General features: G+C 44.6%; 1 protein-coding gene across 3 annotated transcripts in view; it reads right to left on the bottom strand.

Annotated features, from left to right (window-relative positions):
• serhl (serine hydrolase like) overlaps positions 1-17,920 on the bottom strand; it is a 50,797-nt gene that overhangs the window by 10,781 nt on the left and 22,096 nt on the right. For all 3 annotated transcript variants that reach the window (XM_063062645.1, XM_063062647.1, XM_063062646.1), the window contains exons 6-11: positions 16,863-16,882; positions 15,615-15,689; positions 13,670-13,773; positions 4,867-4,946; positions 2,278-2,312; positions 1,339-1,415 (exon numbers count right to left, since the gene is read on the bottom strand). In XM_063062645.1, the coding sequence (XP_062918715.1) occupies positions 1,339-1,415; positions 2,278-2,312; positions 4,867-4,946; positions 13,670-13,773; positions 15,615-15,689; positions 16,863-16,882 (391 nt within the window). The remainder of the gene's footprint in view (positions 1-1,338; positions 1,416-2,277; positions 2,313-4,866; positions 4,947-13,669; positions 13,774-15,614; positions 15,690-16,862; positions 16,883-17,920) is intronic.

Genomic DNA, 17,920 nt, shown 5'->3' with positions numbered 1-17,920 from the left:
GTGCTCCAAAGCACAGCATGCCCGAAACCAGCCAACAGATTTAGAGTAACTTCCACTCAGAGCTGGAAGCAAAGGTCAGCTTCCTTCTCCCGGGCTTTACCGAAAACAGCAAAAAGTAGAGCCCTGAACCTACTTGAGAGTCGGGGAGATTCAAACAAGAGGACGTGAGTTGAGAGTTAAAGGGCAAAAGTTTAAGGGTAACATGAGGGGGAACTTCTTTACTCAGAGTGGTAGCTGTGTGGAACGAGCTTCCAGCAGAAGTGGTTGAGGCAGGTTCGATGTTGTCGTTTAAAGTTAAATTGGATCGATATATGGACAGGAAAGGAACGGAGGGTTATGGGCTGAGTGCAGGTCGGTGGGGCTAGGTGAGAGTAAGAGTTCAGCATGGACTAGAAGGGCCAAGATGGCCTGTTTCTGTGCTGTAATTGCTATATGGTTATATAATCTCTACACACCTTCCATCAACTCCGGTGGTCCCAAAGCCCTTGTGGCATTACTGAAGTTCAGGTACTTTGGTAAATGCAGCATCCAGTTAGAGCACTTTAAAACTCTCAGAAAGAATGAAGAGTGAAGTGACTGGACGAGCAGGCTGTGATGTGGTTTGAGGGGGGAAAATATTGTCTGGAACACTGAGGGAATTCGGTGGGTCTTTCATCCACCTGGTTTGGTTGTTTTATTACTGTCACAAATACAGTGAAAAGCTTGTCTTGCGTTGTTGTTATACAGATCAAATCATTACACGGCGCATTGAGCTAGAATAAGGTTAAACAATAAGCAGAGTAAACTATAAAAGCTACCAACAAAGTGCAGTTATATTCAAAAGTCTGATAATAGTGGGAGAGAAACTGTCCCTGAACCCTGGGAGAGGTGCTTTCAGGCTTTTGTACCTTTTGCCTGACGGGAGAAGGAGAAGCGGGAAATGTCCAGAGTAGGTGGGGACTTTAATTACACTGCCTGCCTTACTGAGGTAGTGAGAAGTACAGACAGAGTCCATGGAAGGGGGTCCTGAGCTGTGTACACAACTCTGGAATTTCTTGCAGCCATATGCAGAGAAGCTGCCACACGCAAGCGTTGCGCATCCAGACACTTCCTATAGCGCATCGATAAAAATTGGCAAGAGCCTACGGGGACATGCTGAATTTCTTTAGCAGGCAGTAGAGGCGTTGGTGAGGTTTCTTGGCCAGTTCAGCTTAGTCTCATTGAAAAAGCAATACTCCAATGGCGGGGCATCTGCTTATTACTGCAGACTGCTGGCTTTTGAGACAATACTTCACTGCTCCAGTGAGAGTGGTACCAACTACCCAACATAGTGGATTAAAGGATGGGTGACGTACTTACAAAATAAGGAGTACAACTGCCCTTATATTCTTCTGAGACTGTAGACACTGGTCAGTGGACATCCTTATAGGAGAGCGCTTTGGTTCGATAAGAAATAAAAACATGACAAAAAGAACATTAGGTTCTGTGGTATCCTGATCTGGTCAAATGTCTAAAGGTTCAACAGTTCAATTTATTGTCAAGGTCCCCATTTGATATCCATCTTCTCCAGACAGCCATGAAATACAGAAAAACCATGGGCATTGTTGAAAAGAAATCACTCCCTGACACGAAAAAGAAACAAAATTCACAAAGCCCAAACTGCCCCCCCACCACTCCCTCACAAAAAACAGTGATGATAACATCAAATCCCCAGCCCCCCACCAGAAAAAAACACTGAGGATAACATCAAATTCCCAGCCCCCTCCTCACAGAAAAGAACAGCGATAATAGTTTCAAAACCACCAAATTCCTCTCTCAGACACAAAAACTAACAGATTTGCCCAGAAAGTAAAAACACTAACAGAACATCAAATATCAGACCCCAAATCCCCAACTTCTCCCTCTCATAAAAAGTAACATATTGCCTTATGTTTCCATATTCCACGTGGACACAATCCCTGTGTGTGTACATGCAAGGGTGATTAAAGTTTGAGGATCTGTGGGACCTGAAATATGTCACTGGCCACAGGTGCCCAGAACTACTCTTGGCTTTGCCCAAGGTTACACAGGGATATGTGCAAAGTTTGGTTAAGTCATTTACAGTAGCAGAAGAAAGTGACTTACAAATTTCATCTAAGTTCTGTCAGAGGAGTGATGGGGTATTTAGTGAGGTGTTGGCTCCCATTGCCTGCCCACTTTAATTCTGCATCCTGCCCCTGTTCTGACCTATCTAGCATCACAATGGAAGGAAGTGGTGCACTGATTAACTACAATAGCTGGAATCAACAGAAAACTCACCAGATTGATTTTCAAATCTCTAGTGAACACAATACCTTGAGGAGAGAAAACAGAAGTAAACAGAATTATATTAAAAAAAATTCTGAACTGGAAATGAAAAAAGACAAAACTGCCGAATCCGAAACAAAACCGGAGAGTGCTGAAAACGCCCATCAGATCAGGCAGCATCTGAGGAAGGAGACGCAGTTTATGTTTCAGATCTGGAGATCTGTCTCAACTACCCCGCTAGGAAGAGACATCTCGAGTACCATCTGCGTGCTTCTCTAAGAAAACATTACCACACTTTATGGTCATTACGTATAATGATCCCTCTAGAAATTCGAAAGTGGCTTTTGATTCTTCCTGTTTCTAACTGAAGTTCTTTCTCCTAGGGACAGGTTGAGCTGTGGGTGAAAGCACTGGAAAGCAATGCCCTTTCTATTGGCTAGTCCACACCTTGGCATCACAACGGCTGGGCAGCACACAGGCAGAGCTGCTGCCTCACAGGTTTGATCCTAACCTCAGAGTTGACATGATTTTTCTGTGACTGCCTGGGTTTTAACCAGATGCTTGGTTCCCCCCACCAGATCACAAAGATGCACTGGTAGGTTAAATGGCTACTGTTACACATTCTAATGGGAAAGGGAATCAAAGGGACTTTGGGGGCTCTGTGAGTGTGTGTGTGTGTGTGTGTGTGTGTGTGTGTGTGAGAGAGAGAGAGAGAGAGAAAATGAGAATGAATTTATTTAGGAATAGGCCCTTCCAGCCCTTCGAGCCACACACCAGCAACCACTGACAAACCTGATTACCCCTAATCTAATCACTGGACAATTTACAATGACCAATTAACCTACCCAGTATGTCTTTGGACTGTGGGAGGAAACCAGAGGACCAGGAGAAAACCCACATATCCACGGGGCAGACATATAGATTCCTTATAGAATGGCACCGGAATTGAGCTCAGAACTCTGGAACACCAGAAGCTGTAATAGTGTCATGCTAATCGCTACGCTGCTGTGGCTGCAGGGGTATTAGGGAGAGAGGAAGTGGAACCAATGAGATCGGTTCCCCGGGTGCTGCCATCAACTTGATGGGCCTAATGACTTTATGGTTTACCATTACAGCATTCTACAACATTTGAGGTTCTATTCACCTATGTTTCCGGTGCGTACTGTCCTGTATACTGCTAGGTGTGCATCTCAAACCAGAAAGGAGGTAAAATTGTTCTCTTTTGCTTCTCTCCACACATAACATATTCATAGAATTGCCGCAGCATAAACTGGCCGCTCGGTCCATGAAGCAATGATGGACTTGGCTCTCAGCCTCTCAAAATTGTACCTCCTTTTGACACTGCCTTAGTCAAACATCTAGAAGCATAATTGTTTTGAATACATTATTTGAGTAATATTGTATATATATTGTTTTTTAAGGAATTTTGTTCATTTAAATAGTTCATTCTGGGATATATGTATATACTTACTTTACTGATCCCAAAGGAAATTACAGTGTCACAGTAGCATTACAAGTGCACAGATATACAAATATTAGAAGAGAAGAAAGAAATAATAAAAAATAAGTTACCTCAAACAGTCTAACAGGAGGGGGGGAGGGGGTTCATCACTTCCCCAGCTATAGGTTGACTCATTATAGAACTTAATGGCTGAGAGTAAAAATGACCTCATGGTGCTTTTTGGAGTAGCACAGTTGTCTTAGTCTATTACTAAAAGTGCTCCTCTGTTCAGCCAAGGTAGTATGCAGAGGGTGAGAAACACTACCCAACATTGACAGGATTTTCCGTAGGGTCCTTTGTTTTACCACAGCCTCCAGTGTATCTTGTTTGACTCCTATAATCAGTTTATTGAGGCTGTTGTCATTGCCCCAGCACACCACCATATAGAAGATTGTACTGGCGACAACAGACTGGTAGAACATGTGAAGGAGAGGCCTGCATACTCCAAAAGTCCTCAGTCTCCTCAGGAAGTAGAGGCAACTCTAGCCCTTCTTGTACACAGCCTCTGTGTTGGTGCCCCACTCAAGTCTATCATCCAGGTACAACCCCAGGTACTTGTAGGTCCTCACCACATCCACGTCCTCAATATCAATAGTAACAGGGAGGAGTGCAGGCTTGGTCTTCCTAAAGTCCATCACCATCTCCTTTGTGAACTGTATACATCATCATGCTACCACATGACACGTTTCTGCCTCACTTAAAGTAAACTCAAAGCTAGTCTCACATTTTGTACTCCCTTGTCTTCCTTTAAATTAGTTTAATGTTTTGAAGTTACAAAACACAATAATAATCGGATAAAGGTGCAGGAGTATGTGCTGAGGGATAGAATGAAGCCCAGAGGTTCTGCGGGGAAGGGCCAGAGCCTCGTCCTGCTGCCTCCGTACAACGAAGGACTAGCCCTGGGTAACAGCCTTCAAACACTTTACAGCTGCAGTGTTTAAGGAGTGGTGTTGATTCACTATAACTATGGAATTGACGGTACAAGGAATGTAAAGAAAGATGTGACCTGGCTGTATTTACAAGATATATTATGAATTAAGTAATTCTGAAATCAGACAGAAAGTTCACAATAGCTGCTCTCATCCTGCAGCCAAACTTACCTCCAGGTACCTGCTTGGAGCCACGCTGAAACAGGAGTTTGGCACTTTCCTCTGATAGCCATCGATTTCTTTGCAAAAGCCTGAAGAATAAAAGATTAGTTAAACTTTGGACAACATCGAGTCAGAGGAAGGAATCTCATGATTGGCCTTTACTTTGTTCACACAGTTCCAAACATACTGCAGGTTCTGAATGACCAAGCTGTTGGAGATGCTACCACTGTCAACCACTGCTAACAACCTGTACTCACTCAGTATGCTGGTGTTACAGCAAAACTCTCGTGGCGCATCACAGTTTCACTACAAACTGGGGCACCTTGACTTGGAAAGGGCTTTGGAGACACTGTAGTGAGACTCACTAAAACGGTCTAAGGGATGAAGGATATTTAAGTCAATGCTGAGTTTACTGTCATATACACAAGTACATCAGTGCACAGGTATAATGAGACACTTGCTTGCAGCAGCACAGGCAGAGTCTTAAGACAAAGCATTCACAAGAAAAACATAAATTATACAAGAATTGCATGAAAGAACATACTTAGAAAAAAACAAGAATAAAGTAGTGCAAACTGGTCAGTGTTGCTATACCAAGATAGCAGTTAGGGTTGTGGAGGTTGCTTCAAGGTCTGCAACCTGGTGGTGAGAGACTACTCCCTGTCCGATGACTTTCTTTAGAGCAGCTAAATTGACAGAAACAAAAGTGCATAAAACGTGCTGGTATTTGTAAGGAACTAAAAGCAAAACCTTGCAGGTAAGTTCTCCTGTCGATTCCGCTTTGAAATGTTCAGTTGCTAGAAGATAAACTAGATTATCTGCATCTGAGACTGAATCAGAGTGGGATAAAGGACAGCTGTGCATTCATTCTATTTCCTTAGGAGTTTACTGAGATTCAGCATGACATCTAAAACTGTGGCAAACTTCTACAGATGTTGATTGGCTGCATCATAGCCTGGTATGGAAACACCAACGGCCTTGAATGGAAAATCCTACAGGAAGTGTGGATAGAGCCCAGTTCATCACGGGTAAAGCCCTCCCCACCATTGAGCACATCTACACGAAACACTGCTGCAGGAAAGCAGCATCCACCATCAGAGATCCCACCACCCAGGACATTCTGTCTTCTCGCTGCTGCCACGAGGAAGACAATAGACAACAGGTGCAGGAGTAGGCCATTCAGCCCTTCAAGCCAGCACCACCATTCACTGTGATCATGGCTGATCATCCACAATCAGTACCCTTTTCCTGCCTTCTCCCCATATCCCTTCACTCCGCTATCTTTAAGAGCTCTATCTAACTCTTTTTTGAAAGAATCCAGAGAATTGGCCTCCACTGCCTTCTGAGGTTTTTCCTCAACTCTGTTCTAAATTGTCTACTCCTTATTCTTGAACTGTGGCCTCTGGTTCTGGACTCCCCCAACATCGGGAACATGCTTCCTGCCTCTAGCTTGTCCAATCCCCGAATAATCTTATAAGTTTCAATCAAGAGGGTACAGAAGCCTCAGGACTCACACCACCAGGTTCAGGAACAGTTATTACCCTCGATGATCAGACTCTTGAACTAAAGGGGATAACTTCACTTGACCCATCATTGATCCACAACCTAAGGATTCACTTTCAAGGACTTTTCATCTCATGTTCTCAATATTTATTATTTATTATTATTATTATTTCTTTCTTTTTGTATTTGCACAATTTCCTGTCTTTTGCACACTGACTGGACACCCAAGTTGGTACAGTCTTTCATTGATTATGTTATGGTTATTAAGGATTTATTGAGTATGCCCATAAGACAATGTATCTCAGGATTGTATATAATGATGTACTGTATATGTATCTGTTAATAAATTTACTTTGAACTTTGATGGAAATGTGGCTCCAAGATGCTGTCCCTGAAGCGGCCATCCAGTTAGAGCCGGCAGAATTCCCACCATCTCCGGCAAGACCCACAGTGGAGGTCTATGTATCCATGTTAATAAGAACTGGTGTGTGAACACCTCAGTAATGATGACCCACTGTTCACCTATGGTAGAGTTCTTAATGGTGAAGTGCAGGCCCTACTATTTACCGAGGGAGTCTACTGCTATTGTGACTGCAGCTGTATATGTCCCCCCACCCACAACCTTGGGCTAATGCTGTGGAAGCACTATGTGACCTCTACGGCGCCATCAGTGACTTGCAAATCACACTATGAATAGTTTCTTTAGTGTTGCTGGTGACTTCAACCATGCTAACCTAGAAAACAGCCCTGTCTAAATTCTATCAGCATGTTGACTTTGCTGAAGGTGAAAACACATTCGACCTGGTTCATAAACACAAGAAATTCCGCAGATGCTGGACATCTACCAGCATCCATGATGTATACAAAACCGCTCCCAGTCCCCAAGAGGGATTCTTTAACCACTGATTAAGCCAGTTCAAAGGGAGATAAAGGCCAGGCCAGAATGAGAAACGTCAGCATTGCAGGACTGTTTTAAAAAACACGGACTGGAACACTAACATCAATGAGATCGGTGACTGGCTACAAACAGAAATGCTTGTGGAAGGTGTCACTGTTATTAAACTCAACTACGTGAGGGTAAATCAGAAGTCATGGCTGACAGCAGAGGTTCAGACACGGCTGAGAAATCTGGATGTTGTCTTCAGATGAGGTAGATGAAGTGGCTGTCAAGTCAGCAAGAGCTGCACTTTCCTGCAAAATCAGGAAGACAAAGCAGGGTTACTCACCAAGAATATACAGCCACTTCTGTGACACCAGAGACATCAGGCACGTGTGGCAGGGCACTCAGACCATAATGAGCTACAAGATACACCCTGCACGTCAGTGATGGTGACACTTCTCTTCCTGATAAGTTGAATGTCTTTTATGTTCGGTTTGATGCACAGGACGATGTGCTGGTGAGGAAGCCACCGAGGTGCAGGCACTCTGACCAACCACAGCTGATGTGTGGAAGACCCTAACCAGGGTCAACCCACATAAAGCAGTGGGGCCTGATAATGTGCAGTACCTGGTCAGATGCTGAGGGACCGTGCAGTCCAGTTAACTGAGGTTCTAACAGACATCTGCAACATCCCTTTGGAACAGTCCACTGTCCCCTCAGTCTTCAAGGTGGCGAACATCATCCCGGTATCCAAGAGGGCAACAGTAACCTGCCTCCTCAACCTCAACCATCCAGTGGCACCGACCACAACAATAATGGCGTGCTTTGAGCAGCTGGTTGTGATCCACCTTAGATCCCATCTTCCTGCTACATTGAACCCCTTCCAGTTTGCCTATCACTTAAATCGGTCCAACGATGATGCCACAGCCTCTACACACCACTCCGTCCTATCCCACCCTGCAGAATGGTGCCTCATATGCCAGGATGCTGCTTATCGACCTCAGCTCAGTGATCATCCTTCAGAAGCTGGTGGCTAACTATCAGCACTGGGTCTCAACATCACTCCCTCTCTAACTGGATCCTGGACCTCTTGACAGAATGGTCACAGTCAGTCTGTGTTGGCAGAAACATCTCTAGCTCCATCACACTGAGCACCGGTGCCCCCCGAGGGCTGTGTGCTCAAGCCTGCTGCCGTTCACGTTGCTGATGTGTGACTGCACCGCTAGATCCAGTTCAAACTGAGTCATCAAATTCGCTGATGACACAACAGCAGCTGGCCCGATCAACAACTATGATGAGATGGCTTACAGAGAGGTGGAGTGGATGGCAGATTGGTGCGGCCACAACAACTTGAGTCTCAATGTGGACAAGACCAAAGAGATGATTGTGGGCTTTAGGAAGGTGCAGGGTGACCACTCCTCACTGCACATACACGGCTCCTCCGTGGAGAGCGTTAGAAGAACCAAGTTTCTGGGAGTACACACAATGGATGATCTCACCTGGTCCCTCAACACCACCTCTTTAGTCAAGAAAGCACAGGCAGTGTCTCCACTTCTTGAGATAATGGAAGGCCCCCACCAACCAATTCTAAGAAATGCACCTTGAGAGTTTCCTGATCAGCTTCATCACTATCTGGCATGGGAATTGTATGGCATCTGACCACAAGTACCTACAAAAGACTGCGAGGACTGTTGAGAGGATAACTAGAGTCTCTTATAGAAACATAGAAAATAGGTGCAGGAGTAGGCCATTCTTCTTCCATCAAGAGCACTGCTTACTGAAGTCACTTAGCATTGTCAATGGTCCCTCCCATCTGTCCAACAATCTCTTTGACCCCCTATCATCAGGATGGAGGAACAGCAGCATTAGGACAGGAACTGCCAGGATGGGGAACAGCTTCACCCCCCAAGCCACAAGACTACTGAACTCCCTGCCACCACCCAGGTCTCATCATGCATGAAGCACCAGTAGTGTTATACTGTTTTTACTTCTTAAACTTGTGTCGCAAATGCACCATTTCATTTGTTAACTGGTAATATTACCCTATGTATTATGTGTGTGATTTATGCGTAGTGCGTTGTGCACCTTGGTCTGGAAGAACATTGTTCTGTTTGGTGGTATACACGTCCACGGTTGAATTACAATAAACTTGAACTTGAGACGAGAAGATACAAAACCAGAGCAGGAATAGGGCAAATGGACTTTCTCTGACACCTAGAAGGATTACGGCTGATCTGATCTAGGCCCAAATTCCCCCTGACACTATCACATCCTTGAATATATGCAATGACCCAGTCGCCACAGCTCTCTGGGCTAATGACTTCTTAAGACTTGTGAACTTCTGACGGAAGAAATTCCTCCTCATGTCTTCAAGAGGAGAGGGATTTCTTCTGAGAGAAGAAGGCAAAGTTGTTAAAGGCTTTGAAAGAATTGAAACTAAGATGCTGGTAAGATGGTCGAGAGTGGCCTCTTCGGGTTCAATAAATGGTGCAAATGTTTGTCTTACACACTTTTCTTATGATCGCAAGCCCTGTTGGACATTAATAAAACAAAATTCTCTAAGACCGGTTCAGTAGTCAATCAGCGAGAATGACAGCAGAAGAGCTGTGTAGCTTTGGGTCACTGCACGTGACAGGCTCTCACACTGTGGCATTGGCTGTTACAGCCACTGGAAGTGGTGAGAGAAAACAGAAGTGCAGCAAGCATGCTAGGTCAAAGGCTAATCGCTGCAGGCCGGCCCTCCTGTCAATACCATTCTCCAATGTTCGCCATCTGGAAAACAAACTGGATTAGCTTCATTTGCACCTGACCCAGTGAGAGATGAGAAACTGCTGCGTACTTATTCTTACAGAAACCTGGCTCCAAGACAACAACCCATGCACCATCAATCTTCAGGCCATGACACTCAGGCCTGAAGATTTTTTTTTGTGACTGTATGTGTTGCGTGTGACTATATGGACTGTGTTCTGCACCTTGGCCCCAGAGGAATGGTATTTTGTCTAGGTGTACACGTGTATGGGTGAATGACAATAAAACTTGAATTTGAGTTTCACGTTTAAATGCATCCAATGATTTCCCTCCTTCAAAACACATTCCAGTGAACAAGACATTGATGGGGGGAAAGAAAGAAGGTGGAAGCAGACAAGCTTTAGGAATCTGAGGATATGGGGTGGGATAGTTTCAGACGATCAGATAGACAGCAGAGAGATGGGAGAGTAGAGTTGATGGGAAGGGAATAGCAATATGCCCTATCTGGATGGTGATGTGCTGGTTAGGCTACTGGACTGGCAATGAGTCATAGAGCACAGAAGCAGGCTCTTTAGCCCACTAAACAAATACTTACAACGATCCAGTTTTACTCTCCACACTTTCCCAGATTCTACCACTCAACTACAAACTGGGGGCCATTTACAGCAGGCAACCAACCTACCAGCATGAGTGCATTTGCGATATGGAGAGGAATCCCACGCGGTACAGGGAGATCATGCAAACTCCACCCAGACGATGCCCAAGGGCAGAATTGAACCTGGGTGGGCAGGTCTGTGAGGCAGCACTTCTGTGCCACCTCATGTTCTGGATGACTGATCCCAATCCCACCACAACCACTGGGGTCCTTAAACTCAAGTCATTTAATTAATGCGGAATTTTATAAAGCTCATCTCTGAAACTGCCCAAGTGCCATAATTCCAGCTAACAAATTCCTGGTAAGATGGTGGCACTTGACTGCAGTGGCCTTTCTGTTTTTCCTATGATTGCAAGACGCTGCTGGATATAAATAACACCAAGTACTGCGTCTACCTCACCAGCGTGTTGCTGCAAAGCAGAGGCGTATTGTGTAAGGTGTCGACACCTGCTACAACCACCCAGGGAAGAAGGCGTCAAAAGCTGTACACAGTCCAACAAACGGTGCAATGTTTCCCTTAAATATTTTCCTTGTGATTGCAAGACCCTGTTGGACGTGGATAAATAAAATACCGCAAGCCCAGTTCATTGGTGAGACCAATGTCGGGGGAGCTGCGTGACCTCAGTTGCTGTGTGAACCAGGCCCTCATGCCCTGGCGTTGCCTATTCTAGCCACTGAGGGACGAAGGCGTTGGAGACAGATTGGGAGAGAGCAGAGGCACATCAGGCACACTGGAACCCGTGCTGGGTGGGGTGCTGACCCCTGCTGTCGGTGCTGCTCTCCAGAGTTTGGTCCCGGAAGACAAGCTGGATTGCTTTTATCTGCCGCAGACACACAGCAAGATAAGGAACTGCTGCCATACTTGTTCTTGCAGAAAGATGGCTCCAGGAGAACACTCCATGCACCATTACTCTTCAGGCTATGTTACACAGGAACCTGTGCTAATACGCATTACTTCTTGTGACCGGATGTGCTTTCGTAACTATATGTGCTGTGTGTGACTGTAGGTACTATGTTTTGCACCTTAGCCATGAAAAAACTCAGTTTCCTTTAGTTGTATACGTGCGTATGGTTGAATGTCAATTAAATTTGATGTAAGGGAGGCTGCATTGAGACACTCCGTGCCTGTGGGTGACCAAGAGGCTGCATGGAGGTAGGCACATGGACCTCCATGAGGTTGTAGATCCTCACAAACCTCCACTAGATGCAAGGGAAGCCACTGCCGCAGGTGTCTGCTTCTGACAGGCAAGAATGGAACCAAGTTTGGACAATTCTTCCCAACTGCACTAAGGTGAGGTGTTGGGGGAAGATTACTTGCCTGAACGAAACTATAGGGAAGGTCGACAACAACCAGAGGGAATAAAGTGCCACCATTACCTTGATAAATAGAAATCCAACTTCCATTCTGATTCACATAATAAGGTAAAATCTATGGAGCTTGGCAACTACATTCAAACGGCGAGAATCTCTGCTAGAGTTTGCCAGAAGGCACATGGAAGACTCTGAAGTCAGCTGGAAGCAAGTTCTATGGTCTGATGAAACCAAAATTGAGCTTTTTTGGCCATCAGATTAAATGCTATGTTTGGTGTAAGCTCAAAACACTACACATAATCAAAAATACACCTTCCTACCATGAAGCATGGTGGTGGCTGCATCATGCTGCGGGGATGTTTCACTGCAGCAGGCCCTGGAAGGCTTGTGAAGGTAGAGTGTAAAATGAATGCAGCAAGATACAGGGAACACTTGGAGGAACAACTGATGCAGTCTGCAAGAGAACTACGACTCGGGAGATTTGTTTTCCAGCAAGGCAATCAGCCCAAGCATAAAGCCAAAAGCTACACAGGAATGGCTTCAAAACAACAAAGGTAATGTCCTGGAGTGACCAAATTGGAGTCCAGACCTCAATCCGACTGAGAATTTGTGGCTGAACTTGAAAAGGGCTGTTCATTCACGATCCCCATGCAATCTGACAGAGCTTGAGCAGTTTTGTAAAGGGGAATGGGGAAAAATTTCAGTGTCCAGATGTGCAAAGCTGGACACCCATCCACATAGACTCAAGGTTGTAATTGCTGCCAAAGGTGCATTTACTAAATATTAATTTGAAAGGGGTGAATAATTATGCAACAATTATTTTGTGTTTAATAATTGTAATAAATTTAAACTAATTTGTAGAAATTTTGTCTTCATTTTGACACGAAAGAGTCTCTTCTGTTGCTCAGCGTCAAAAAAGCCAAATTAAATCCACAATGATTCATTACTGTAAAACAATAAAACATGAAAACTTTTGGCGGGGGGGGGAAGGGGAGTGACTACTTTTTATAGGCACTAACTCAAATGAAGTAATTTCATTTTTACCTCCCTCTAGTTCTAGTCTCATCTAACCTCAGTGAAAAAAGCCTGCTTTCATTTACCCTATCTATACCCCTCATTATTTTGTATACCTATAAATATCCCCTCATTCTCCTACGTTCTAGTGAATGATGTCCTAACCTAGTTAACCTTTTCCTATAATCTAGGTCCTCAAGTCCTGACAAAATCTTTGTAATATTTCTCAGCACTTTCAATCTTATTGACGTCGTTCCTGTAGGTAGGTGATCAAATCCACACACAATACCCCTGCAAAGCCAATATCTAATCCAATTTACTATCTCATCCTTTGTTTGCAGAGACTTCTTGCTTCTGAATCAGTAAAGAGTGAGGAATGTACTTTAAAATATTTTCCATTACACTGTAGAAGTACCTTCTATTCAAAGCAGCAGCCACACCATCTCATCAGGGACAATTAAATACGAACAACATATTCTGGCCTTGCCAGCAATGTCCAAATTCCACAAATGTATAAAAGACCAGGGAGATCAGCTTTTACTTCCCAGGGATTATATTTTGCCAACACTGCCGCCTCATTCTTTGTGGCATTTCACACAAGCTTTTACAGGACTATAAGCACTGCATTCATAAGGTAACAGGAGATTTCTGGGAAATCTCAAGGCATACTAGATCACATCAGACCTAATATCATTGCTTACCTCTTTAGAGCTGCGTCTGGAGTATACACTCTGGGCGGTCCCTGCTCCTTCTCCAGCTTTATAAGATCATTGAATGCATTCTTAAGTTGTTCTTCTTGTGTGTACTAGTAATTAAAACACATTTCTTCATAGGAATTCAGTTTAGGAAAAGCAACTTCAACTGATTAAAAGACAACTTCCTGCTCTCCTGCTACATGTAACACTGTCAGTACTTGGTCATTCTTTCAAACAATTTAGTCAAATTGTTTTTGTTTCAGGTAGATTTATCATTAATCTCTCATCCCCTCCTCACACTCCACATCTTACCAAGCTATAAGATCATCCACCTTCACAAGTATAATATTGTTTCCACAACGTGTAAAGTGCTGTAAGAAACTTGGGTTAAACCTTTGTCACCTCTTGGTCCGATTATTGTTAACAACCTGCTCAGGGACATAGAGCAAACTCCAGCCTGTACCAGGGCTCAGCTTTCTGTGCCCGCCTCATTAGAATGCCTTGAAATGACATCAGCCAGGTCTGTCATCTCCACTTGTACAATAAAATCCCAGCTCTCATCTTCAAGTCCCTTCTTCTTCCCTATTCCTACCAATGCCCCAAGCTCTGGTTTACCCTGAGGTCATTTCCCTTATTGTGGCTGCTCTCCCACCAGCACCACTGGCAGCCAACCCTTCAGTCTCCCGGGACTACTCACCAAATTCTTCAGTCTCTCCCCATCTTGCTCTTCTGCTTTAAAAGTAATGATCCCCAAAGCTATCCCTGCAGCAAGTTTCTGTCACTCTCCCTAACCCCACTCCATGCTACAGTATCTCCTTCCCTTCTTTATCTTTCTGCTTTTATTATCCTTCATATACTTTCTAACTGTCTCACAGGTCTGCATCTTAAGACTTGCTCTTTAATTTGCCCCAGTTCTGAAGGAGATCTTCAACTCAGAAAATGACTGCTGTTTCCCTCTCTGTAGCCATGGCCAAGTGTTTCACGCATTCTGTTTCAGTCCAGACTTTCAAAACCCAAAGTAATGCTCAGCTTCTGCGTGTCGTGCACCCTCGGTTAATTGTGTGGAAGTACAATGTGAACTACAGAAAACTACAGGAAATATTCAGTAGTCAGGCAGCATCTGTGGAAGGTGATAGAGTTAATGTTTCAGATTGATAACCTGAAACATTAATCGTTTTTTCTTTTGCAGATTCTGCCTGATCTGTTGAGTGTTTCCAAGACTTTTCAGTTTTTATTTCATATTTCCAGCAACTACACCTTTTGGATTTTCACAGGCTAAAGCTGTGTTGTCAGGAGCGGAAGCACACAGAACATCTACAAGAGTGCTCAAATTCCTTAATTACCCCATTCCACTGGAAGAACAGTTGCTTTAGTTTATCATTGGAAAGGGAACTCAATACATGGAGCTTTGCAAACCTAATTGGACTGATGGTCACAGTGGGTTTATCCAAGAGCACAACAACCTTGTCATAGAGTTTGGGGGTTTGTGTGCCTCAGTGACCCGGAGAGCTATGTTGGCTGGAGTCAGGGCTTTATGCTTTGGCTCTCGGTAGGGTCACCCATGCCAAACAGGTCAAAGGGTAAAGACCAGACCAAGAGTGGTCCATCAATCCTCCAAGTTCGGGGGTTCAGCTCAGGGCTAACAACCCTGACTGGTAAAACAAAATTGTTAAGGAAACAATAATGAAGAATCCTTCTAGAGTGTGACGGTCCTGAATCTCCACCCAGAACTGACAGTAGTGAAAATAACTGACGTGATAAAGGAAGGCCTGAACGCCACCAGAGATTGAGGACCTTCACTGCTGCCCCAAATGCCAGTGCTGTAATGGGCAGTAAGTAACTCACACTGGGTTTATCTAAGCTATAAAATTTGACGTACATAAATCACCTGTTAGCTTGTGCATCAGGCAACATATTTATGCTATGCATAATTTAAAAATATAAAACTTACTTCAGTAAGCGGGGTAAAACCATATGAATCCAGCAAGATCAGTTTATCCACCATCTCCGGGAAAACTGCGGAGAACTGTAACCAAGAGTGAGCGTTGTAGGTTAATTGGTAATCGTAAGTCGTCCCGTGATTCGGCTAGGGTTAAATCAGGGGATTGTTGGCGGTGCAACTCAAAGGGCCTATTCCACGCTGCATCTCAACAAATAAATAACCAAAAACTTTGTCAGATAAGAAAGATGAAATGATGAGAACTATGGAGCACAGACACTGGTCCTTCACCACAACCAGTCCATGCCAACCAAGGTTACAATCTAAACTAGTCCCACTTGCCTGCATTTGGCCCATATCCCTCCAAACCTTTCCTGCACGTGTACCTGTCCAAGTGCCTTTGAAAAGTTGTAAATATACCTGCCTCAACCATTTCCTCTGGCTGTTCCTTCCATATAATGCTTACCGTCTGGGTGTAAATGTTGCTCCTCAGGTTCCTATTAAATTGCTCCCCTCTTACCTTAAACTTATGCCCGCTGGTTCTTGATTACCCAACCTCAGAGTCATGTGTATACCAGAAACCATAACGTTTCTTTTATTGATAGTTACCTACATTCAAATTCCCATTTCTTTCCATTACCTTTCCTTCCCATATCATAATATTTAATAGTTTATGCTTTGTGTAACAGCATGTCTGGTACTGACACTTGTAATGAGAAACTTCTCACTACCAGGACATCAACTTCCATCATGTCCACTACCCATAAAACTCCAACACAAATTTATAACATGTTAAGTATTTTTAAGGTTGGGTTTGTCTCTCCCACAATTTATAATCCCTAACAGCCCTCTATCAGGAATTAAAGACCCACTCCCAAAACTGACATTTACTGACAGCGTTGGGTCATTGACACTGATGTCACAGTGCTGTTGGGTAACAGTGCAAGGATTACTACCTAGAAGAACTTGGTCTTCCAGTTCAGATGGGCGAGCCAACACCATAGAGTAATTGCTCATAGAGTAATCACTGGAACCAAGATCAAACCCTCCAGCAATTAACTAGCTCAGGACACACCAATATTGTCATTCCTAGGTCAAAGGCACTTGGGTCATCCACAGCCAAGAGGCCAAGCAAACCCCACTTACTCCTGCAACATCTAATGGTCAAAATCCCTACCAAAGGATGTCAATGTAGAACACCAAAGAATAGTGGCAAAATTTAACTATGACTGCTGGAATGAAATCAAATGCAGTACTCACCAGTCCTCCGACATTGGCCCCTGGAGGAAAACCATGGAAAATATTAATGCCTGATGAAGAACTATATCATTTACAGAACAGAAACAAGTGATTCAGTCCACATGCTGTTTATATTCTGCAAGCCTCCACACACCCTCTGCAACTCAACCTACAAGCACAACTTCTATTCCTTCCCGACCAGCCCCCAGCCTCATGTCTTTATCAGGATCTCTTAAACAGGATTTCAAATACTCACCTTGTAGCAATTTGGCGCAAGTTCAATGGAGACAGGACGGCTGGAGGCAATACCTGCAAATGAGCTACCAGCTCAGTGAAGTTGCAACAGCAAGCTAAACAGGAAAAGCAGCATGCAAAAGGCAGACCCAAGCGATCTGGGTAGAGCGTACTCGTCAGGCACTCCAGACCAGTTCAGAAGCAGGTGAAAACCTGGCCAGCAGGAGCCACCTCTGCTCTCCAAGACTGCTTTGAGCACACTGACTGGCACATGTTCAGGGAGGCTGCAACCGATGGCGACTCTACCAACTTAGAGGAGTACACAGCATCAGTGACTAGCTACATCGGCAAGTGCATTGATTATGTCACTGTGGCTAAGACCATCACTACACGCGCTAACCAGAAGCCATGGATGACCGCGGAGGTACATGCGCTGCTGAGGACCCGTGACTCCGCCTACAGAGCAAGCGACAAGGTAGCCCTAACAACAGCGAGGGCCAAACTGTCCCGGGCCATCAGAGAGGCAAAGCGTGCACATGCCCAGCCAATCCACAGCCACTTCCAGGACAGCGGAGACACGCAGCGCATGTGGAAGGGCATTCAGGACATCAGCAACTACAGGACAACATCACCTGACTGTGCAGGTGATGCCTCCTTCCCAGATGCGCTGAACAACCTCTACGCTCGGTTTGAGGCGGATAATGATGTGGCGGTGAGGAAGACCACACCTTCTCCAAATGACCAGGTGCTATGTCTTACCATGGCCGATGTGAGGAGAACCCCGTGCAGGGTCAACCCACGGAAAGCTGCTGGACCACACAATATTCCTGGCAGAGAGCTTGGAG

Source organism: Mobula hypostoma, chromosome 11, assembly GCF_963921235.1.
Source record: "Mobula hypostoma chromosome 11, sMobHyp1.1, whole genome shotgun sequence".
Taxonomy (NCBI): Eukaryota; Metazoa; Chordata; class Chondrichthyes; order Myliobatiformes; family Myliobatidae; genus Mobula; species Mobula hypostoma.
Note: the sequence above shows the minus strand (reverse complement) of the source record. Positions and strands in the feature narration are given on the sequence as shown.